Source organism: Protopterus annectens, chromosome 2.part0, assembly GCF_019279795.1.
Source record: "Protopterus annectens isolate FY-2018-M chromosome 2.part0, PAN1.0, whole genome shotgun sequence".
Taxonomy (NCBI): domain Eukaryota; kingdom Metazoa; phylum Chordata; order Ceratodontiformes; family Protopteridae; genus Protopterus; species Protopterus annectens.
In genome coordinates, this window is record NC_056728.1 from 1,125,485,118 (window position 1) to 1,125,512,147 (window position 27,030).

The 27,030-nt window shown below is 38.5% G+C and overlaps 1 protein-coding gene across 1 annotated transcript in view; it reads left to right on the forward strand.

Moving 5' to 3' along the window:
* LOC122793370 (microsomal triglyceride transfer protein) overlaps positions 1-27,030 on the forward strand; it is a 704,416-nt gene that overhangs the window by 413,479 nt on the left and 263,907 nt on the right. Inside the window, exon 10 of the mRNA XM_044061320.1 lies at positions 14,607-14,714. Coding sequence (XP_043917255.1) covers positions 14,607-14,714 — 108 coding nt within the window. The remainder of the gene's footprint in view (positions 1-14,606; positions 14,715-27,030) is intronic.

Sequence of the window (27,030 nt, forward strand, 5' to 3'; positions counted from 1 at the left end):
ATTTCTCAGTCCAGCACTTGCTCAAAACGTATAGCAAGCACTTATAAACCCTAGCACTAGACCCTCCTCTACTGTACAGAAGACAAGGCTCTCTATTCGACCTTACCAGCCATCCAGTAAAACAGTTCACTGTACCTATCCAGGCATGTCCAAAGGGCAGTTTCAGGTGTACTCTCCAGTCCAACTGGTGAATCTGGGCAGTTTGAGGCAATGTTACAACTGCCTCATGTACAGAGACAACCCCCTCCTCCTACCACCAAACACTAATACATGCGAGAGATACAGTTATACAGCCAAACTAAAGGCTAAGCTCTCTCAACCCAAGACTGGATCAGACAGTCAAGAGGAGAAGGAAAATACTTGCATCACACCACGAGTCTTACATAGACCCATTAAACCAGCACCGGCAAAAAACGCACATAAATACATGAAAACATACTCGGAGGCTCTAAATAAAAATCTGAGAAACCAACATAGACCTCCAAAGCAAACATCCAAGCAACCACCACCCCCTAACACAAACCATGAAACACATACTTCACAAAACCAGTGTGCCATGCAATCACAACCCTTAAGACAAAATAACATACCCAACATACTAGTATTAGGTGACTCTATAGTCAGGCACACTGACGTCCCACTCACTAGGCTGAATAAGGAGAAGGTTACTGTTAGCTGCCTGTCGGGTGCCAGGATCTGCCACATAACACAAGCACGCAGGTCACTCCAGAACAAGTACAAATATGACTCTGTCATTGTCCATGTTGGTGTGAATGACCTGAGCCGTACCTCCCTGGACTTATATGAAAAGAGACATGGAAGAGCTCTCTGATCATGTAGTCCAGGCCGGTATGACCCTGACCATGAGCAGCATCCTGCCCTCACCAAGAATGATACCACGGTATAAAGAAAAAATTCTCAATTTCAACAATTGGCCAAGTTTCTGGTGTCATTCAAAGGGGATCCTGCGTCTGTCTGCCTGGGATGACATGCTCGACAAGCCATGCTGCTTTGCTAGAGATGGCTTGCACCTGTCACCCTTAGGCTTTCGAATACTTGCCAAGGCTCTTACCACCCCCATAGTGCCTTTTTTAGGCAAGGCTCAAAAGACAAACCCACCACCGTAAATAGCACAAGTAACAAAAAACTGAGGATAATGCTACTCAATGCCAGAAGTCTAAACCTGAAAATGCACGCGCTCGAGGCACTCCTCAATATGGAGAAAATCGATATATGTACAGTAACAGAAGCCTGGTTTAAGGCTCCAGAGAGCACACCAGCACTACTAGATTACAACTCATACTATACATTTCAGCCAGAGAACCCAAACCGAAATACAAAAGGTGGGGACGTATCCATATTCATCAAGGATACCCACACCTCCAGGTTAGTGGCACAGCACGATGCATCAGAGATCACCCATGTGCAACTAACAATGTGCAAAACTACAATTCAAATTGTAACTTGCTATAGATCACCCAGCATGTCCCAGGACCCCCATTCTGCATTTCTGCGAAACACTGGAAAACATAAAAGTCCTACCAAACACCCTAATATTGGGTGATTTCAATTACCCAAACATTAACTGGGAGAACTACTCAAGTACTAACTCCCTTGCCCAACTTTTCCTAGAATTTATAAACTCAAACACCCTGGTTCAACTAGTCAACACTCCCACCAGAGGTGACAACATATTGGACCTGGTCATCACCAACATGGGTGACTGGTGTTCCAAACCAGAGGTCAACCCCTCGCTGGTTACATCTGACCATAAACAAATCACTTTGGATATCCATATTCCGCCCCCTCCTCCGGACAAGAAAGCCACCATGAAAAACTTTTCAAAAGCAAACTTCATGTTACTTAAGACCAAGGTGGAAAGTTTCAAAGCCCCCATGCTGAAGGATAACACTGTCCAAGCTGCAAAATCCTTTACTAATGCATTCTATGGGCAGCTACAAGAATGCATGGATCGTGCCATCCCAAGCAAAACCAAGACTCACTCCTCCAAGAAAAGGAAACCAATCTGGTGGACTCCTGCCATAAACAAGCTGTACAATAGAAGGATGAAACTAGTACAGAAAAGAGTAAAATCCCAAGAAGGGAAGACATCCCTGATCAGTATCAGCAAGAAACTAGATCCCTCATAAAATCATCCAAGGCGAGCTTTGAAAGAAAAATTACCAAGGACTTCAAAGATAACCACAAGGCATTCTTTAGCTATGTCAAGAATCTAAGTGGCAATGCTCAGATCTGCTCAGAGTTAGTGCAGAATGGCACAAAATACACTTAACCAACCGATATCGCCAACATCCTAGCAGACAGGTTCAGCAAAAACTTCACCCCATCTCAGCCCCAAAAGGACCCATAACCATACCAGAAGAGGGAAAGGTGGTACATGCAGCCTACCTAGACCTCACTAAGGCCTTCATCACCATTCCCCATTCTGGTATTATAGACAAGCTCACCAGCCTGAACATAAACCCCTTCATCACAAGATGGGTTGCCAACTGGCTCATGGACAGAACCCACATGGTGACAGTTGCGGGAGCTAGGTCCGTCTCTAAACCGTTTACAAGTGGTGTTCCCCAGGGCTCGGTCCTGGGACCCCTCCTGTTCAGCATATACTTCTCAGAGGTACAGGCAAGCACAGGAGGACTATGGCTGACAAAGTTCGCAGACGACTGTAAACTAGGGGCTATAATTGACTCTCCGGCTGACACAGACATCCTCCAAAAGGGTCTCACTGAGACGGATACCTGGTGTCAAAATCATGGCCTCAAGTTAAATGTCAAAAAGTGCATAGTCATCCCCTTTGGAAAAAACAAAGTACCCACAAACTACCATATAGGTGGCAGTCCCTTAAATACGAAAGACGTAATAAGGGATCTGGGGACCCAAGTAGATAGTAATTTCACCTTTGATAATCACATTGCCAAAGTGGTTAGAAAATCCTTCTATGTGGCCCACCTAATCACAAAAGGGTTTGCATCCAGATCAAAAGAGGTCATTGTGCCCCTCTGCTCATCACTCATCAGACCCATCTTAGAGTACAATGCCCCATTTGGGATGTACCTTACAAGACACATGCAACAGCTGGAAAGACCACAGAAGTGCCACTCCAAGAGGATCAATGGCCTCAAACAGATGCCCTATGCAGCTTGACTGAAGAAACTCCAGTTGTACTCGGTTGCATACCGCCTACTCAGAGGTGATGTCTGCCTGACATACAAGGTCATGTCCAACCCAGAATTGATGGACATGCTCCACCTAAAGAAAACCTTATGCCCTTGAGCCACACGCTCCAGGGATCTAAACCTTACCACAACAATAAATAGGATGTGCTGGAGGGATAGATTCCTATCCCAGAGACTTCCCATGCTTTGGAACAAGATCCCAATCTACATTAGGCAGAGCTCCTCGTGAACACTCTTCAAAAGAAACCTTGACGAGTGGATGGGAAACAGAAAGTTTACCTCAGGGATCACTTCAGTGGCTCTGCTGGACAGAGGCATAGGGAACTAATCTAAGGGGATGACGAAAGCCAACACATTCTGGCTAGGCTTATAAATGCCTTCGGGCAGATAGCCTAGTACCCACCTATGAACCTATGAACCTATGTGCACTTTGCCATGGCATCTGCATTTGAACAGGTCACACCCATGAGTAGCTTTGCTCCCATACCTTACTATAAGTGCAGAAAAACTTCTTAGGAGACACGCTTTCAGCCTCTTGCTGATCCATTGATCTTTTCCCGAACATGATTATTGCAGGATCATTGCTCAACACCACTACAATAAACCAAAACAGCTATTAATACAAAATCAAGGCACTATTAAATGACCAACAGCAGTGCCTGTTGGGGCCTGTGTCAGTCACTAGCCAGAGTTGCTCACATTTTCATGTCAATCTCCAGACTTTTACACCTTGGTATAAGGAAAAAAACACGTTAAAGAAGATCTAGAGTCCAAAATTAACAGTGAAGGTCAAGTAATGAAAGGCAGCAGAAACAACTCCTGTCTGAGGGACATTCTGCAGCTGTTACACACGTGAACCTAGTGTGACAGCAAAACATGCATAGAAGGCATTCACCTATGTCTAAAACCTGTGGATCAGATACTAAAGCAACAACACTGTCCCAAGTTAAGACCCTCTACTGTTACACAAAACCCAATGCAAAGTTATCCAGCTGAGTGCGGATACAGCTTGACAAAGTTCAGACATACTGTGGGCCGACAAGATGATAAAGATGAAATACATGGTAGCTCAGCAATCATAATACCCTCTGGCTACAACTGTAATAACTTGCGTAGAGACAAAATAGACATACTGTGGGCCGACAAGATAATAAAGACGAAAAACATAGCTCAACAATCATAATGCTCTCTGGCTGCAACAGTAATAACTTGTGTAGAGAAGCCTCAAAAATCAAAGAGATTTTAAAATATTGCAATCCTAGAACAAGCCATGTATTTTCTTAAACATAGAAGCCGAACAGAAAAATATTTAGTGACTTCAACCCTCTATCATTTGGTGGAAATCCACACAGTATGAGAACAAACTGAGGCAAAAATCTGTCCATTATGTTCTATAAACATCACAATACCTTTCAACCTAGACAAGAAACCTAGAAAGCCTAGTGCTAGAAACAGAAACATTAAAGTCTTAGTAAGGTGTTCGAATAACAGTTTTTACTCTACCATGCATTTCCTTAAAGATATGAAGTTTAATAAATATCCACAAATGCTGTTAAGCCGTACCTCTTTGCACAAGAAACTGGAACAAAGCTTAAAAAGGGCAAATTTAAAATGCCGCTCCTATAAAAATGTGATTTGCCACTATGAAATACAGACTATTTTGAAAGACAAACGTCAGTGCTATATTCAAACATACAGGGGCTAGAATAAAACATTTCCATCATATACGGCTTAAAACTGTTCAATCCTAATTGCTTGCAGCAAGCATACCTGGCCTGTTATCACAATATCGGATCACAATAAATATAGAAGCATCAGTAGACTAACTATAAAGTTGCAAGACGCTTGGCAATTCAGCAATAGTTAAACTTACTCTATGTGGAGACCCACCACTGGACCAGTAATCAAGGAGCCTCGATCCTCATCACTGAGAACAGTGGGGGATGTTCACAGAGAATGATAGGTACACACACAGTATTCCCAGATGCAGCTCTCTGCATCAAGTGCAATTTCTCTTAAGAGCACAGAGACCACAGTCAGTTCGGGATGCTTTCTCCCTCTTTCTCCAGATCCCCAATAAGACTCTCCACTGGCACAGCTATAGAGTTGAGCAGAGTGGCCAAGTCAAGACCTCCAGCACCTTCTTTGTCCAACCAGTGCTTTGTGTCCCCACTCAAGTATCTGACACACACTATGAGGTTTGATTTACACACACACACACACACACACACACACACACACACACACACACACACACACACACACACACACACACACACACACCTGGGAAAGGCTGGCATGGGTTTACTAGCTATGCCCCCTTTTGCCCAGACTATAAGGTAGTTATCACTGCCACCAGTTCTTTATCAGCTACTTTAAGGCCCTTAACAAAGGCTGTCCAGTCTTACTGTGCAATATTAATATTAACACAAATCGGTAGTTTGACCAACAGCAAGGTAGAGTGGCTCACATAGTGTCACCAAATAAATATGTAAGTACTCTCAAAACTTAAATATCTCTACACCACAATGAAAGGTTTAAATATATTTAATAATAAAAGAAGAAAATACTCAGTATATATTCACTGTGACATCAAAGTTCAAAACCACATGAAATATTTAAAACAACATTGCAGTACAATCTCAAAGAAAAACAGCTAAACTAAGCCTTGCTATTTATATCTGACAGTACACCCTCAAACGTACTTACAGATCAAGGTAGATGTTGTAATGATTGCACACTAGAAATTACATAGTTCTAATACAGTTATAACATGTACACCCTCAAACTTAGTTACAGATCAAGTTACATGCGGTGATTACAAACTAAAAATGACATACAGTTCTAATACAGTTATAATGCAAGCATCTTATATAAATCATGTACTCAGACATTTACAAAATTCACTAGCTGTGCTGGCAGTATCTTCCTTTGCCACACTCTACTTTATCCTTAAAAAATCTAAATCTTTCGAGTTTAAATAATTCCACTTACCTCTGAGAAAAGCAATAGGCTTAATCAGAAGCAAAACGGGGCAGGCAGGGCACAGGCTATCACAGCAGCAGAGTGAACAGCAGGCAGGGAAAAACAAAAGGGCTCCCAAATTCTTCTTCATATGCAGCACAGCAGTAGGGAAAAAAAGCAAGCATACACCACCTTCGACCATCCACAGACCTCTTGAGTCCCAATTGCAACTAAAGTGCAGGCAGGGCAGAAGAGAAGACAACACACCCACACACTGCAGCAGCCAACCACCGAGCTGAATTGAGCTAGAGAGAGAGTCCTTAGCCACTAGATGCTCCAGGCGATTCTGGTAATCTGACAAAATCCCAGTCCTTCACCTTTTTGTAAAAAAAAGTTACAAGTAGCTGAATGCCCCACTTTTTATTTTTTAATTTTTGTGGTTTTCTTGATAGTCTATTTGTTGATTGGCTGCTTGCTGTGTGAGCTTGTTGATTGGCTCTTTCCCAATGTAGCAAGCAGCCAATCAAACAAGGCAGTGATGTTTTTTCATCAGTGCACAAAAGTGCTGATGAAGCAGTACAATTTCCGGAGTCTCAGATCGAGAACCGAAGAACTGGAGTGCTCTCTTCATTTCTGGACACTCCGGGAAAAAATGGAGGGGTGGAAAATGTAGCAGTTAACCTCCATCAGGCATTCATAGATAAACATTTCTGCTATAGTCAAACCCATCTTATATTTACATGCATGTACCTTGTTTGTATCATTATGCATATGTATAACTATGTTTATATCTACATCTATCTGTACATCCATCCTTCCAAACGTCCATCCATCCACAATCTCTTTTTCCCATTTTTACACATGAGTTCAGGGTGTCAGCTCAACAGTAACAAACATCTAGAGCCAAGGTTTACACCACCACATGCACACTCACACGTATGGCCAATTTAGAGCATCCAATCCACATAGTGTATGTCTTTGGGATGTAGGAGGAAACTGGAACACCCTGAGGAAATCCATAAGAACAAAGGAGGACATGTAGACTCCACACAGAAGGCACTCCAACCAAGAATCTAACTGGGGAACCTCTTGCTATGAGGTGACAATGCTTTCTGCTGCAACCATTGTGTCACTGTAATCTGTACACACACACACACACACACACACACACACACACACACACACACACACACAAACACATATATGTGTGTGTGTGTGTGTGTGTGTGTGTGTGTGTGTGTGTGTGTGTGTGTGTGTGTGTGTGTGTGTGTGTGTGTGTGTGTGTGTGTGCGTGTGCGTGTGTGCGTGTGTGCGTGTGTGTGTGTGTGTGTGTGTGTGTATATATATAATTCTATATACTAATTCCCTACACTAACAAGAACAAACACATTTTGAAGATTTTCAATAAACATTGGAATCTTCTTATGATAGATGATGATATTAGGTCCTTTGTTGAGTAGCCTATAGAAACATGCAGGCTACTTTGTTATGATAAACCCATCTTGCAACCAGTGCAAATATGTTGCCAATACTAATAACTACACACATCCTGAAACACACAGGAACTACATGTTTAAGCACCATGCAAGCTGTAGGTCTATCAACTTGGTTTACTTAGCTGAGTGCCAAGTATGCAGGAAGTTCTATGTGGGCATGACAACCAGATCCCTAAGAGAACATATCAGAGAGCATATCTATGCCATATCCAAAAGGTTCTTGAATTGGTGCATACTGATGGGATTAGGTAACATAAGGAACAGAATTGAAGAAAGGGAAGGCAAGTGGATTGTCAAATTACAAGCCCATAAGTTTGGGCTTAATGAGAGGCTCACTCTTAAGCCTTTCTTAGCTTCAAGGCCACTGAAGCATTAATGTCTACACATACATTTATGTAAAATATATTCTCTGCTCTAGACAATGTTTTAACTCAGAATGCATTTTATATTTTATATTTTATATTTTATGTTTGTATGTCCCTTTTAAATTTTAACTTCCAATTACTAATGACATCATAACAATTAATGCTTTATAAGAGGAAAGTTTCAGCATTTTCTTTATGTCTCAGTTTTATCTTTATTTTAAATACAAAGAAGACCTTTTGGATTTACTTGTTATTTTACTTTTGACTTCAGCTCATGGTGCACTCATTGCCTTTTTTTCCTGCTGATATATATATATATATATCTATATATATATCTTTATATATAAAATTTATATATGGGATCACTACAGAATGCCGAAATTCCAAAATCCCGAATTTCTAAATCCCGAGAACCAGAATCTCGAATATGCGGAATCTCAAACATAGTTAATGGGGATTACCGTACAGTGCGGAATGGGAACTTTGCCATTCACTCTACTGTAGTGCGATCTCGGAGTTGGTATATTTAAGTTGCAGGGGGTGTGGGGGGTGCAAGGTGGTATACACCTTAGAATAGTTTGTTGTATGTTTTACTTTTTTTTTTTTTTTATTAGTTTCGAGATTCCGCACTCTTGAGATTCTGGTCCTCGGGATTCAGAGTCCTGGGAATGTGGAATTTCAGTATTCCATAGTGATTCCATATATATGGGTCTATGTGCATATGTATATATAGAAGCACAAAACACGAATTAAACTTATAAAAAATAATAAAGCACGAAGACCAGCTCACAGGAACAGACTACACTTTAATATGAGCGCTTTCGTCAGCGTAAAACCATCTGACTTCTTCAGATTAACTGAACATAAAACATCACTTCCTTTTATACAAAAAACATCACTTCCTTTTAAGCAAAAAATCACTTCCTTTTATACAAAATCAGTCACATGATCCCTGAATAATGCATTTCTTAAAAGCTTTACATTCAATTGAAATGAAATAAAATCAACTACAACACCACAGTACCTTCTTCAATACAATCAGGAATGCTTGTGCAACACAGAATAAATAAAATAAATAAAGTGCAATATGCAAGTTTGGGCATAGCCTGTTCGTTTAAACAAGCCTTATTAGATGCCACTTATTTGAGAATGTCTTCAAATATGAAAATCTGCCTTTAATTTTTAGTAAGCTAGAAATGGAGGCCATGTCATTGAGTCCAGGTGGGTGTGTGGCATCACATCTCATTTGCCACACTAGCTTCTTGTATTCAAGGAACAATGCCCCCCCCCACCCCGGTTCACTACTTGTTCCAATGCACTGAATTTAAAGTGGTGGTTGGGAAATTCATGGATATGTTTTGTTAAGGCATTATTCATGTTGCCTTTTCGTATGTCATATAGGTGTTGGTAAATGTGTTTATTAAAGGAGTTAATGGTGTTCCCTATATAAAAATCGTTGCATTGTTGGCAAATAGCAGCATAAACCAAGCTCTTGCTTAAACAATTAAGACACTGTTATAAAGTCACTTTACCATATCCTTTGATATAAACAGTGTTGTTTTCCAAAATATAAGGACATTGGGCACAATGTCCACATTTTTTCATGTGCCCTTTTATTTTAACAACACCCCCTCTTTCCAACATGTTTTCTATGCTCAGATCTTTTTTTTGTATATTATCAAAGGTTTCTCCCCTACTTTTTAAAGATTTTCTTCATCACTGCTGAAAATTATCCAGTTGTTCACAACCACCTCTCTAATACTTTCAAAACAGGGGTTGCATAATAATATCATGGCATTAGTAGAGGGTTTAACCACATTCCCAGTGTTTTCACTTATCACTGTTTTTCTCATTTCCACAAGTGCTGCAGTCAATAGGGGATAGAAATGCCTGTTTTGTCTCTTTATCGTGACTTCATCTAGTACAGGTTCTATAAAATGAATAGGGTATCCTCTGTTTAACAACATACTTTTTAAGATTTCCATCTCATTTAGGAACACCCTGTCATCACTGACCATTCTAGCTAATTTGACAGCCGGCCCCTTGACTAGACATCTTTTTTGATGCGTAGGAACAACAGGATGGCAGCTGTTGAAATGCAATAGAGCATTAGAATAGGTTGGCTTTCTGTATAACCCCGAGTAAAGGTCTCGTTCTCTCTATCCTTGCAAATGGTAATGTCCAAAAAATTGATCATGTCACTACTAGTAGTCATGGTAAATTGTAGGAGCTGCGTACTTGTGTTTAAAAAAGTGAAGAATTCACCTAACTGTTCCTCAGAGCCTTCCCAAAATATTAATATATCATCCAGGAAGTGCCCATAGAACCTACAGTATTTAAACAGTTCTGATTTAAAGACAGTAGTAGTCTCCCATTGAGCCAGCACAATATTAACAAATGGGGGGCACAAGCCGCCCCCATTAGTACACCCATTTTCTGCCTAAACAATTGATTTTCAAAAATAATGAAATTATTTTTCAGAATAAGTTCCATCAGAGTCCTGAACATCAAAATTCTTGAATGACTGAGCTTAGTATTGGTACATAAAAATCATAAAACATTGTGGTGCCTTGTTCATTGGGGATTACTGTAAATAAATCATTGACATTGACTGTGACCAAAATTAAGTGATCTGAATAGTATTCCTTGTGTATTTTCTTTAGACAATCCCAAGACCCTGAGTATGTGTGGAAAAAAGTCTAAGGTTGCTTTTAAGTTATAATCAATGAATTTAGCCAATGTAAACATTTTAGATGCCTTGACATCAACAATCGGTCTCATTGGAGGGTCATTGATGCATTTATGCATTTTGGGTATCCCAAAAATAGTTGGTGTATGGGTACTTTTCTGTGTGAGGAACTAGGATTTGGTGATAGCAATCTGGTTATCAAGTAATAAATCATTTAATATGATATCAATATTGCGGTAAACAATATTCAATTCATTCACCAATATCTCCTCATAGTTGTCACTGTACAGCATTGTCAACATTTTGTCCACATGGGTACATTGGTCAATTACCACCAAGCCCCCACCCTTGTCAGGTTTCATGATTCTTATGTGTTTATTAGCCACAATGTCTGCAAATAGGTTTTCTTCTTCATTTGTCATGTTGGATACAACATTCCCTATCTTGTTTTTATATATCTGTCTAATTTGACGTGCACAGAGGGTTTCAAACACATACAATAGGGGGTGTAAAGGTGGATTTAATATACTAGTCTTTTTACATCCAACAGTGTTGTCTGTTTGTTTTTCACAGTCAAAGAAAAATCTAAAGTTCAGTTTTCTGACATATAATTTTAAGTCAAGTAAGGCACTCTCAATTTTAGGTATTCTGGTAAGAACAAAATGAAGGCCTTTTTGAAACAGGTTAGCCCATTGTTTTGTTACACAAGCATCACTCAAACTGTATATCTTAAAGTCACTGCAATCATTTGTTACTATATTACATACATTTTGCTCCTCAAACCCTTCCTTTGTTACCACTGTGTCCTTCCTCCTCTCCCCCTCCCCCAGTATATTCTCCCCCTGTGGGAGTAAGAATCCAAGGAGTTTAAATTGTTCATCTATCCCATGTTGTAATTTTCCTGTCTCTGATTCTGAATATGTTCTGACCTCCAAAGAGGTGCTTCTAAAGGGGCTTGTTCAGCATTGTCATAAACATCATTGTTATTGTCATTCAGTACAGGCATTTCATATACATTATCTTGGTTCACCTCATGAGGTGCCATGTGCCTGTTATTGGAAATAGGTAATGGATAAGCCCTCCCCACTTCATATTCAATTCTGTCCCTCTCCAGCTTTTTAGCTTTTTTGGATTTTATAGCTGCCACAATCTTGTCAACATTAACAAAAACAGCACTGTATTCATTTGATTTTAAATCAAAACATGAATCATTCTTAATACGGTCATTCAAATGGTCAATGTTGACTTTTAAACAGTTTATTTTCCTATCATTGTCTCTCACCAAAAGTTCTAAAAGCTCACAACCATGATGATTAAACATTGTTAATAGTTCTTTGTACGATTTAGAGCCGTTTACAATACTTGTTGGGAATTTAAACAAACATAGCCCTTTTGGCACTTTCTCTTTCCACAGGCATTCTCTTAGATAACAGTTCTCTGTTTGAAGTTTTCTTAACTTCAACATTTCAGTTTCAAAAGTTTTGAATTGCTGGTCCAAAGTCCCATAGTTGTTTCCGATGTTTTCCTGACAAAACTCACACTGAGTACCTTCCCAAATCCAGTCCGAGAAGGAAAATGATGCCTGTGAAGCACCCTGGTTGACGGGCATACTGTCGTTACCTCCCCTTCCAGTATTAAGACCAATGGTAACGTTGGAATCATGCGACTGAGAAGTAGCAGGGCTTTTCTGAGCCAGTCTAAATAAAGAAGCCTGCAAATCCAAAATAGTCTCTAACGGTGGTCTGTTGTCATTGTTAAAGCCACCTGAATGCTGCTGAAGGCTTTTTCCTAGCCCTATAAGTTGTTTTGTCAACCCCTCAATCAGGGTTGACAGGTTCCCATTGGAAGTCACCAATTCATGTGCAGAACCTTCTGCAGTACAGCCTGTACTTGTCTCCTGCTCCATAGACAGTCTTAGAAGCACAAAACACAAATGAAACTTATAAAAAAATAAAGCATGAAGACCAGCTCACAGGAACAGACTACACTTTAATACGCTTTCGTCGGCGTAAAACCATCTGACTTCAGATTAACTGAACATAAAACATCACTTCCTTTTATACAAAAAAACATCACTTCCTTTTTAAACAAAATAAGTCATATGATCCCTGAATACTGCATTTCAGTTGCCACACTAGCAATTAAGATGCTGTTGTAAAGTCACTTTACCATGCATGTGTATAAGAAACTGATCAACACTTTTCAAAAAGAAAGTATGTAATACTTTTCGCTTTGTAAATTACTAAGTAAAATACTTTGAAGATGGTTATTAGACTGAATCCTGAAGCAATTTAAATTATTAAACTGTTAGGGATCTGTGGTGTTCTACATAAATCAATATTATCTACCCATCCAGACAAACACATCACTTCAAATATTAAAAGGTTTCTAACACTTTACCACAAATGTATGACAGATTTATTTCAGTACATATATATATATATATATATATATATATATATATATATATATATATATATACAGGGTTCCTATTAGATAACCGAAGACGCATTCTTTCAAATGCGTCTTGGTCGAACTTGAAAAGACGAAAAGGCAAAATGATGACACGGCATATAAGCAAATTCTTTCCCTGGGAAAGAAATTGCTTGGCCGCTTCCATCACTTTGCCATTTTCGTCAATGTAGTGCGACGTCGGAGTTGGTATATTACTTTATGTTATGTTTTAAGTGGGGTTTTTTTTCGAACAGCGATTTTTTTTCCCCTTGGGGTCGATAAATCATTGTTCGCTTTTCTAAGCATTTGATGATTTAATATAGACCCTATATATATATATATATATATATATATATATATATATATATATATATATATATATATATATATAATTATGGGATCACTACGGAATACCATTCCACAATCCCAAAATTCTGAATCCCGAGGACCAGAATTTCGAGATTGTGGAATCTCAAACGTAGTGAATGGGGATTGCCATACAGTGTGGAACAGGAACTTTGCCATTCACTCTACGGTAGTGCGATCTCTGAGTTGGTATATTTAAGTTGCAGAGGGTGTGGCCCCCTGCATACACATTAGAATAGTTTGTTGTATGTTTTACGTTTTTTTTTAATTTTCGAGATTCTGCACTCTCAAGATTCTTGTCCTCGGGATTCAGAGTCTCGGGATTGTGGAATTTTGGAATTCTGTAGTGATTCCATATATATATATATATATATATATTACACACATACATATGGGTCTCTATGATAAATGAAATGAATGGTAAAAAAAGATGTTTTCAAAATGACCACAAAACATCAACTTTGCAATTGTCGATATGCTATTAAGCATCTGCTAAGCAAAAAAGCAAATATCTCTGTGCATGCAAATAGCATAAAATATTTTTTTAGGGGGTAAGCCCCCTGCACACCCCACACCCCTTGCTTTATATGTATCTTTTTCTCTTTCTATATATATATATATATATATATATATATATATATATATATATATATATATATATATATATTAGAGATTGCACAATGTTGGAGAAAGGGCATATTTCCTAATCCCAGGGATTGTGTGATCTTGCATACCTGTCAATCATTTGTGTAATCAAATAAAATTTCAGTTCCCCCTTATGCATATATGTATATATTAAAAGGTTGGGAGGGTGGCTTAATGGCTAAGGTGTTTGCCTTACACACCCAAGGTGCAGGGTTTGAGTCTCACAAGAGATAACTAGCTAGGCTTAAAATGGCTCGCAAGGGCAGTTAGCTTAGTAATAAACTATGAACCTATGAAGTATTGCTGAGTACATGTTATTGAAATCAGGTTATTACCTGCAGCAGTTGGTATTGCTGAGTGTGTTAATAGTTATCTGGTTATCTGTTTTAAAACTGAAATTAAAGCTGATATTATCTTTCGTTATTCACAGAACATATATAATGGGAAGATCGGCAACAGTGACATCAAGGAAACAGTGGTGATTATTATGGGTGCCCTCATCCGGAAAATGTGCCAGCAGGGAGGCTGTGAACTTCCAGTAAGTAAATTGTGGTAAAATTCAATTTAATGCAGTTTTCAGAATTTGACTGTAAGTCATGTTGTATCATTATTTTTGTTTAAAAAAATATACAGAGAAAAAATCCAGAAAACACTCATCTTTGCAGAGAAGGTAAACAGAGCTTTGTAATAGAGCTCTCACACCAATGCAGTCAAACTTAACAATCAAAGAAAAAAAGATGTAAAGGCACCAGAATGGTAGACAATTGCAAATAAGTATTTTTTATTAAGCAAACAACAAGCTTTTGGATCTACTGGTTAATGTGCTGTAAAAGAATAAAAAGTCTTATTTATCTGTCTGTAATTTGTGTGATCAGCCTCAGGAGTATTTATTCAGTTGTTTTTGATGTTATATGGGTTTGTAAAAGCAGAAGGACCAGCGTTTGTCAGAAAGCTGGTAACTACACAGATATGAATGAGTTTACTACTATGACCAGTAGGGAGACTCTGCATATAAAAGGCATTATGGAGGCAGTAAAGGCTTTAGCTGGTATGAGGAAGCCCTGGTATGAGAGGTGTAAGCCATCCCTGGAGAAACAGGAAGTCTTATCTACCATCTCATTCCAGGCTGTAACATGCTGGATCCCTTTAGAAAGACACCAACTACTTAGACAATTGTTAAAGCCAATAACCTAATATTGGTATCTAGGCATCATTCTTTGTGAAGGTAATTCAAGATCAGTACCTTTCCTGCCTCTAACATGATCACGGTAAGTACCTGGGTGTAACAACTCAGGTCATTCAATTCTACATAAGCCAGCAGTAGACTGTAGTTATACTCAGAGCCATAGCTGGTTCATTTTACTCCTAGGGCCATTCCCTGGTCATTCTCCCCTCAACACATGAGAGCAAAAAAAAAAAAGAAAAGCTGCCACTCCTCCCTTCTCTTCTAAGAAGAAGAGTCAGGTCCATAATGCACTCACATTCTCTGATCCACCGCTTGAGAACACCAGGTCCTAACGTCCTCCATTTCTGCTCCTTACCCTTGAGTACTACATTGACACCTTGTACCTGGCATGGCTTTCCTGTTTGCACCATCCTAACTATTCTGATTATACTTCTCTGGTTTACAAATCTAAGGGCCCTTATGGCATCATAGAGCCTGGCACCAGACAAGCAGCTTACAGTCACCCTGTTCTTGTACACCAAACAGTGGTGTGATTCAAAGACATATCTAGTGTGTTTCTTTTACATGTGCACTCTTGTTAATTTGTGAGCATGGCTAGAGTCATGGCCTACTATTCATCTTGGTTTGTTTTATTACCATCAACAATGAATTACTTTCCAAGCGTTTAAGTTATTTAGTTTACATGCAACTGAATGTTACCTTATAATAAAAGTAAAAATCTGCTTAAAGCAATCTTCGGAAAAGTGCATTTGCTTAAAATGTCGAAAGAAAGAACTAGAGCTGAGAGAAGATCCATCTTTATTTAAGGTTTGTACTATGGAAGCCGTGCTTTGTCTCACAACAGCTGGCAATGGCTTTTGCCAGTGGTGAGAAATACATTCATTTTGCACAAAAGAACACAACTTGAAGTTACAATGTATTACAATGTTTAATTATGTAAGCATTTAGAAGTTACAATGTATTACAATGTTTAATTATTTAAGCATTTAGAAGTTACAATGTATTACAATGTTTAATTATGTACGCATTTAGAAGTTACAATGTATTACAATGTTTAATTATGTACGCATTTAGAAGTTACAATGTATTACAATGTTTAATTATGTACGCATTTAACAATAAATAACAAAAATCAAAAACATGATAGAATAACAGCAAAAATAAATAGCAATCAAAATGAATTCAAGTAGCAAGGACCATATTCTCAGCTGAAAAGATTAAAAAGGTAACAAAACAAGGACACCCCTTTGTTTTATTGATCATTCCTTGAAGCTTTGGGGTGATAAAACCTGTAATATTTTTTTTAGGATGGGGATAAGCCCCAAGCATGAATCTCTAATTCCATTTTACATAACCACAGTGAAAAGAGAAAAACATTCAGAAATGACCTCTTGCGTGTGAAGATAAAAACTTCACCAGCAGTGATTTCTTATAAAGGACAGTAGAGAGTTCAATATCAGTGAGTTAAGTCAATGTATTAGAATCTCTTTTACTTTATGCGTAGTACAAAACTCAACAGTCCCTAAGTAAAAATGATTAAACAATCTAGTAATATTGCAAAAACCCTACAGCCCCATTACAAAATCAACTGCTATATCAAAAATAAGTAAAATAAACTAAATATCCATCAGTAATCTCGAAGACAGTATGGTAAAATGTGAATACTTCATCTACAGGTAATAATATGCAAATAAAGCTGGCATAAAAAATTAAAAAGTGGAATGGCATAGTAATCACCGATGTTTCAGTTACAGGACAATAGTATCCAAATTATACAGACAGACAGATTGATGGCAGCAACTACAGCAGCCCAGAAGCACACTTCTTCAGATGTTGTATAAAAATTACTCCAGTCGCTATAAAACACATCTTGGTAGACTGGCATAGAACAGAAAAATTTGCAATAATACAGGCTTTACCCTCGACAACAAGGCATTAGTAGAAATATGCTGATAGTACACATTCCACACAGCATTCAAAACACAAACCAGGTAAAAAAATATCAAAAAGTAAATATTCAAAATATTTAGCAAAAGATACATTTAAAACAGACATACATTTAAAGCAACGTCTAATAGTGACCTTATCAGCTAAGCATTCAATAAGTGCAGTCCTTTATGAAATAAAAGTAACAAATGGAACAGATGTATCAGACTGAATTATAACAAAAAAAAATCTGCTGAAGATCTTCCTTTGCTGCAAAGTAATCAAATTTAGCATGTCAGGAAGATCAATCATCAGGGCAGAAGAGAAACTTCCAGGTAAATTTCAAATTGTGAAACTGAAGACATAACAGCACTTGCAGCTGGCAATCAACCATTCCCATACTGTAGAGGCATACTACAGAAGCAAAAAACCACAGAAATGAGAACAATCTTTCTTATTTGTTTTGGGGCATTAATAATTGTACTACATTTAACATCCAATACTTGTTCACTACAAAGGAGTTGAATATTTAAGAGTGTCAAGCCATTTACTTTTTACAATTCCAAGCAAAGATTTAATTTTTTTCTTTTCACAGTTTAAGGTACATTGCAACTGCAGTGCCTTTTAAGTTGCAGCTCTCATTTCTATTGATTATAATCACATGCATTTCCATTCCCTCCTTGTATTCTCTGCAGTTTGCCAACTTTGTGCCTGTGGTCACTATTTTCTGAATCCTTTCCACCAGTTTAATTTCTGGCTTTGTAAACAACCACCATAAGTGAACATATTTGCAGTCTCAACAGAGTCCTGTACGATGGTGTAATCATCTTCCTCTACTTAGGACCAGTCCTAGGTGTAATACATTCCATTTTATCTGCCACAGTCACTACCTTTTCCCAGTATCACTTAAGAAACAACACTTCTGCAGGTAATTGTTCTAAATACATTTCCATTTCAGTAACTTGAATCTTTTCCTCCAAACTCATATCCCATACTTGGATCTTTTGTCTCAGATTCAGTATGTGTCTTAGTTCATTAAACCATAGTTGTTATCTATAATATCAGATGTTTATCTTTCCCATATTCTTTCTCAGACTGTTGTAAATTACCACTGTGCCACCTAATTAATTATCACCTTAAGACAGATTTATCTAACACATTTCTAACACATTTACATTAAATTAATACAGGCTCTAGTACTGATCCAGTGCAATGCTAGCAATCACCTCCTTTTTTGGATAGAAGTTGTGACAATAGGAGATACTGCCAGACATGCCAGGTGAAGTAGAGCAGTGGATGTACCACTTATGCCAGTACAGCTAGCTGGAATTTTATAAATAATTATATGCCATTTGTATTTCAAACTGATTTGTACAGATGCTTGTACTGAAAATATATTTGTGAGATTTGCTTGTATTAAAATGTATCAACAGTCTGCCCTGCTGGAAGGAAAAGTGATGTACATGCATTTTTGTAACTATTTAAATGTATACATTGTAACAGCGTATACTGGAAGTGAAGAGATTAATCTTAATCCACCTGACTTTGCAAAATATTCATGAAATTAAATTACTTTATGGGTTAAGGCATAAAGATGTTATCCCACAGTTTTGAATGGAACCAGAGATGCAATGTCTGTGCTAGAGAATAGGTTGTAGCTCCTGTAGGAAGAGAGGAATGCAACTGCACCACATCTAAGCAAGGCTCTTGTGTATGCATTATTGACATGTAGGTGCTAAAATCCTGGCAGCTTCTAGTGTCAGTGATAACATGGGAAACTGAGTCAGATGACCAGATGTATGTGATGTCATTATATACAGAAATAATGTTTTAATATTAGAGGAGATTGAAGTCTCAACAGCATTCTGTATTCTGACTTGGATCTGACAACAAGGACCACTTACTCATCTTGCCTTGCTCTATTCAGTAAGTAGGAACAGTAATTCTTTTAGTCAATCAGGAATCAATAGTGGCACTAGCTAAATACTGTTTTTCTGTAAATGTGTGAAACTTTCCATCTGTGTTATTTTTAATATTCCCTGCGACTGAAACTCTGGTGTTTACTGTAAATAGATACTTAGTATTCTCATGTTATTTTATTATTAAATATATTTAAAATGTTCATTGTGGATGGTCCTTTTTAGAAAATGTTTAAGTTTTGTGAGTATTTGCACATATTTATTTGGTGATAATTGCAGCCACTCCTGAAGCCTGGCTGTTTGGCCAACATTACAATTTGTATTAATATTAATTGTACACAGCAAAATTTTATGCCCTTTTAAGAGCCTTGTAGTAACTGACTGGTGGCAGTGACTCTACCTTATAGTATGGGCAAAGTTTGTAGAGTATGTAATCTGTGCCAGCCTTTCCCAGGTGTGTGTGGGTGAAAATTAAATCTCAAAGAGTGTATGTGTCAACTACTTGGAGGGACACAAAGCACTGGTGCTGGAGGACTTGGCTTGGACACTCAGCTGAGGGACTAACCTTACAGCTGTACCAGTGGGTAGTCTTACTGGGGACCTGGAGGGAGAAAGACAGAGAGATCCAGACCCCAGACTGAGTGTTGTACCTGTGTGCTCTTAAGGGAAATTGTGCTTGATGCAAAGAGGTCTGCATCTGAAAATACTGAGTGTATCCATTTGTATTCAAGGTGAATCCCCTCTCCAGTGTCAGTGGTGAGAATTCAGGCTCCTTGACTACTGGCCCTGAACGGGGACATCACAGAAGTCTTCCCCTCACAGCTGCCCTTTGTACCTTCCATATCAACAACCTGTCCACCCTGTCACAAATGTATAACTCACTCTACCTTCTCATGCTTCTCTTACAATCTTCTATGTGGCCTTACTGTAGTATGGAATATTTAATATCTCACAGTACAGGATTAGTGGAAACCTAATTGAATGGAAATATTCTATCAAATTACCACAGACCTGTGTGCACTATCATAAAGGGAAAAAATAGAAAATGTGACCTCAGAGAGATCAGAAACATTAATACTTTGGGACTAGATGAGATACCAGGAAGCTTAATTTTTGCACTCAGAAATAACCTAGTACAGATCCTTACACACATTCTTTATTGAGCATTAAAACTCATTTTGTCTCTGATAAGTGGAAGTAGGTTATTGTGGTCCCACCCCACAAAGGAAGGCTTTCTATAGACGTTATTGATTGCAGACTGATCAGCCTCAAAAGCATATTGTGCAAGACAATGGAGAGAATCTCCATGGACATTTTTCATGACCTGTTCCAGTGTGGTTTGTCTGGAGCAGCTTTTACATGCTTAACCTCATATTTTTTTTTTGAGAGTGTGACTCCTGCCATTGATGAAAGCTTATCTGCCAATGCAGCTTACCTTGATCTCCCTAAAATCTTCAGCACCATACTCCATGATGAAATCATACTTAAACTCAAAGATTTCAAGCTAAATGAATAAGCTGGGTCTACAGCTTGCTATATAGACATACACACTACATAAAACTAGGAGGACTCCTGTCCTCACTGTCTCCTCTCACCACTGGAGTCTTTTAAGGCTATTTCCTGGGCCACAGGCCACTTTCTGCCACCTCTTTTATCAGATGTTAAAACTGATTCCTGTGTTTGTCTCACCAGATATTCAGATGACTGGGACCTTAGGGGCATTGTCTTTATCCCTGTTGTTACCATCTCACTTCAAACAACAGTTAACACTAGAAGGGAATGGTGCAGTCAAGATTACTTTGTGTTCAGTGTCAAAAAAAAATCAGAATTCTGACATTTGCTAAAAACAGCATTATATACTATTGATACATCGTGGTTGATAGGTAGCAACTAAAAGTTGAGGAAATTGTAAAAAACCTTGAAATCCATATAGATGATGACCTTTCATTAAATACCATTATACCCTCCACCACCTGAAAACCATATGGAGTTGCTAATCTTATCCTTTGTGAAGTTGAGAGCCATGCAAACGAGGTCATTATATTCTTGCATTTAGCTATCATGCATATTTTATAATGCTCTAACTTGTTTTATAACCTACTCACACACCATCGTATGCATTTGGAGAATGTACAAAGATTCTTCACATAAACAGTTTAAGACTTCAAGACATGTCTTATAGCCAAAGACTAGAGCAAATCTCTCTTTTCTTTGTATCTTACTGCCTTCAGAGAAGATATTCATCCCTGATACAGAGCATTAAAGGACTCCTTGATATATAAATATCTTTGCTTAGAATATACTGTACTGACCTGGACTCAAGAGCACAATCAGCCTCAGCAAAAACTAATTTAAACCATGCAATGAAATATGACAACTTTATATCTCAAAGACTGCCATGATTATGGAATAAACTCTCCCTCACAATTAAGCTCATCCCATTAATTCATACCTCTATTAACGCCAAACCCTTTATCAAGACTTCCATCTGCCTTGTCAATGGCCATCGCCTATCTATATTCATTCCAGCCAGTCTTCCCCATTGTCTCAACATACGCCCCATCAGCCAAGACTTTGGCAAGTCATGCCACCCTGCCACCTGTGGAAATATACTAATTGCTGTCAAATCTAGCTTAACTGTCTGCAAAGTTTTCCCTTGTCCCCAGAGTCAAACCAAATAACAAAGCAGCAACTCCTCCAACCAAACCCCTTCTTCCTCTGGTAATTGCATTACAAATGTATCAAAGCCATAAAGAGTCCTATCATATGCCTTCCTGGTGGACACTGCCCATGAGTGCTGCACCAACCTCCTGGCTAAGTCAACCCAAGATGCCACACCTCCTCTGGTAGAATCACTGGCACCTCCTCCACCCCTGGAGCCAACTGTCAAAATCTGAAAAACTGAAATTCAGCAAACTGTCAGCTACTGCATTTCATACCCACAGCACATGCATCCCTGTGAAAGAAAAATTAATTATCAAACTTTACAAAACTAGCCTACGTAAAACTAACAACAACATTTCAGATCTAGTGGTCTTCTTCTACAAAACCTTCACCACTGCCATGTTATCTGAATGAAAAATGACCCTCTTTCCCTTCAATTTCTCCCTCCAAGCTACTGATGCTACCCAAATTGGCATTAGCTCCAAAAACAAAACATCCCTCTTCCACTCATCCTGCCAGCCCAATGGCCATCGCGCCGCAAAACATTCACCTGCAAAAAATGCCCCCATTCCAAAACCTCCCACCACATCTGTGAACAACTGCAGTTCTGATTGACCCAACCAATCTGTCTGCCAAAAAGAAACCCCATTAAACTGCTCCAAAAAATATAACCAAAGACCCGGGTCGGCCTGTACCAACTTTCTAATCCTAACCCAATGGTGTTTACTCTTTCATCCTTTCAATAAAAAGGCCACCAGTACATCCCAGATGAACATCCCACATGCAAAATTCAAAAGGCATAAGAGCTCCATTACCATCTGAATGCATACTTTGGCCTTAGACACCACTGCCCCAATCTTCTCCTTCAATCTATCTATCTTATCCATAGGCAAGCAAAATAGCTCACATCCTACGTCGACTAACAAACCCAAAACATCCAAGGCTTTAGCTGGACCTTCCAACTTGTGCCAGTCCAATGGGACCCCTAGCTCATCATGCATCCCCAGGAATGCCTGCAATGCATCATAGGCTCCCTGGAATCTGTCACCCACTAACAAAAAATCATCTAAATAATGTACAGCCCTCTGCATACCCACCCACTGCTGCCAAATCCAATGAAGAACTGTACTAAATTTCTCAAAAGTAGCACAGGCTACAGAGCAGCCCATTGGCATAGCCTAATAATACAATTTTCCTCCAACTACCATGCAAAGTAATGGCCACTCATCCTTTCTTACCAGCAGAAAGCAAAAAGCAGATTCAATATCCACCATCACTAACCACAGATAACCTTCACAGCATCATCTGAAGATGCATAACAGACTCTGGCATCCTCAACTAAAATAAAGTCAGTCACCAAACTCCCTGACAGATATGATAAATGGTGAATCAACCTAAATTCACCATCCACCTTCTTCAGAACCAACCCCAATGGTGAAACCTTAAAACTCTGAAAAGGAGGGCTGTCAAAAGGGCCCAGCACCCTAACTGCCTGACGACCCTTCTCTACTACATGCAGAAAAATGTCCTCCTTACCCCTTACAGATCACAGATTCCTACAAACCACTCTATCCCCACCCACCCGTGATTTAATATAAAACCTCAGAGGAAAACCTTCATTTATTTTTTCTTTAAGAAAAGCATCAGGAAATTCCTAGAGCAACCTTTGCAAGGCCTCCACCTTAAAGGGGGAATGCAATGCCAGTGGCTCCTGTAACCCATCTGAAAGACACCCCACCCCATGACCCTCAAAAATTTCCCCTACCCCTAATGTTCTGAAACCCTTGGGAGGGGGAAGAGGACCCTTCAGCTAATCCTGAGCTGGACGTCACCAAGTTAACCTATCACTGCACTCATTGAACTGCTGGATGATTCCCCCCACACTTTGAACAACTATGCAAAATCTTACATCCTACCCACGAGCAACTTCCAGCATTAAAAGCCCAACAAAATCTTCCACCTTCTCCCCAAAACCGTCCCCCAAAACTATCCATCATAGCTGCCAGTCAAATATCCAGATGACGAACCTCTCATTGAAGTGATTGATCTAGTGCTTTCCTCTTCTGGAACCTCTGGTCATACCATAACCAGGTGCTTCCATCAAATCAGGGGTGTAGCCATGAGCACAAATTGTGCCCCCCACCTATGCCAACATTGTTTTGGCATGGTGGGAGAAAAATTTAATTCTGCATTCTGAGTTCAGGGGATGTTGGTCAGACTACAGAAAATTATTGGATGATATTTGTCTATTTTGGAGAGATACAGAAAGCAGATTGTTAGAATTTCTTTCATATATTGAAACTACTACCATTTTTTTGCATTTCACTTGTTCTATCAACCATGATAGGATGAACTTCTTGCATGTGACAATAGAAAAGGTTCCTACAGGAATAAAATCCAAGGTTTTCCGTAAGGAAACCTTTACAAACTCATGTTTACATTTCCATAGTGCCCACCCTTATTTTCAGAAAAAGAACATTTATAGAGGGCAACTTATCAAGGCAAGTAGGATTACATCCCTGGATTCTGATTTTGATAATGAGGTGGATTTTTTTAGAAAAGTTATTTGGGTATAGAGGCTACCCCCTTCACTACTGAAAGAGATCAATACAGACATAAAGCATTAAAGGAAGCAAAATATGGACCCCTTATTGGCACTGAGTTGACATCAAGTGTGAATAACACCAATAATGATATTGGTAATGACCAAGATGCCTCAAGGAAAGCACGTATTATTGAATTTAATCAAGATTCTATGGTGGTGGGTGAAAGTATCGGGAAGGAATGGGACAGGTTTAAGGTACTTACTGACCTACCCCGTTTTGAAAAATATCCCATGAAAATTATTTACAAAAAAGGAAGACATTTGAAAGAACTTTTTGAGGGGGTTAAAGCACCTACTAAGAAGAATCTCAAAAGAACAGGAACTTTTAAATGCGGTGCCTGTTCACAATGTTCTTACATTTTGAACACTTGTTCTGTAAACTTGGAGTGCAGGGGGAGAGAAATAAGCGGACAGTTTTTTTCAAACTGTAACACTTCTGGGGTTGTTTACTTAGTTACATGTGGTGCCTACTCAGCCTTCTATGTAGACAAAACTGAGTGGAAACTTAAAAGACGTATATACGAACACATGTATGATATTAGGACTAACAATGAAAGGAACTCCTTGTATAAATGCACATTATCTTGTAGTGATGCAAAATTTCTATTTTTTGTTCTTGAGAAATTTTCTGATGATGTCTGAGGTGGTCCTTGGGAAACCCACTTGAATATAGAGAGCTGTTCTGGCAGGTCAACCTGGATGCTAGTAGATCCCTCGGACTTAATGAGAATATTTCCATTGTCCCCCTTTTAAAATTACGGGAGGCAAAATTATAATCTAGAACAATAATAACGTTCTTTTTTCTCATACCAAATGATTTTTTGGGTTTACATTTTAGTCATTTACGTACATCATACACAAAATTATAACTTTTGTTGATAGATGGTTAACTTACCCTAAGTACAACATTAGGTTTTCATTTTACTATTGTTTTTCTAATTATTTTGTAAGTGTAGTTTGTCTTTTGGTCACCAGATGGAAACAATCCTATATATTTTGTGAGTCTCTTAAACTGACTTATAAACTGTATTTTCTGATATATATAATTTTTTATTAGTATTTTTCCTACAGTTTTTTAATTGTATTCAAATTCAAATGTAGTCTTTTGACTAAGGATTTTAGATGGTAGACACAATTCTGTGTTGCTGTTATAGACTGTGTTAGAAGTGTTTTTTTAGCCATAGTGTTTTGAATATAAAGTGACTGTTGATTGGTGAATTCAAAAATTCATCACTGGTATAAGTGGGCTGCTTTCTTCTGTGTTAATTCATCTGATGAAGTCTGTGGACAAAAACGTATTTATCTGAGCGTTTATGTGAAAATAAAAGGTGCATTCATATATTTTCGGGCATCTTTGGAGTGTGGTTTTTCATGGCCTTCTGAACTGCTTAGAGTCACCTCATGAAACAACTATTCCACCTGTGCCACAATGGCCTCCCACCGTATCCATAGACTCTGCATGCTCCTGTTCACCAACTGTACAATGAGGGGAAAAAAAACTTCATTAATATATATCTATTATTTTACAATGGTTTAAATGGATTTTACCATGTGCAACAAGTGGCACGAAACACGCCAGCCCCCAAATGATTAATCTCTCAAAGACACCTGCATTCACATCACTGCAAACAAAGTAGCAATTGCCAAGATTCTCGTCTACAACTTACTGAATGCACTTTGACAAATGATGACCACCCAGACAACAAAACCATGAGGTCAAAAGGGGCCTCCACAAACCAAGCAGCGCTGTGTCAACTCTCTCAAAATTAGCACAGCTGCTCCTCCACATCAAGCCATTCACTTGTCACAAGGCAAGACCCTGAATATGACATCCCAAAAAGACCCAATATAAGCTGATGACATGAAACAGTGTCTTATCCTTTCTGCATATGCTCATCATACATTCACGTCACATACCATGTGTAATCTGCATTCATTTAAGCTGGCTGCCTCAAAAAGAAGCCACAGTGAAATACAATTGGAAAAAAGACTTTATACACACACACACACACATATATATATATATATATATATATATATATATATATATATATATATATATATATATATATATATATATATATATATATATATATATATATACAGAGCACAGTATAAGTTCCGCACTCCTTGTATACATGTGCATCCAAGTCTGTATCACTCGGTGTACAACACACACCAATCACCTATAGATTCTGATTCATGCATTATGCAACCTCCCAATGGGATCAGCCCTGTTCACTGGCAGTCCACCCATTTTCTGCATAGTACAAGGTCTGCTCTCTTTTTTCTTTTTCTTTTGCTTGTATGTATATATATATATATATATATATATATATATATATATATATATATATATATATGGTTTACTATAAAATGCTGAGGTGGCTTTCCTTGACCATTCACAACACTGACTCAGAACAATGAAATAAAATCCCCATGCTTGCTTAGAATGCCAATTTCTTCAAAGGAAAGAATCGACATTCGACCACTCGCCATCCTAAAAAAAAACATCTGCTACGAGGAGGAAAATGTCTTACCATTTAATACAAAA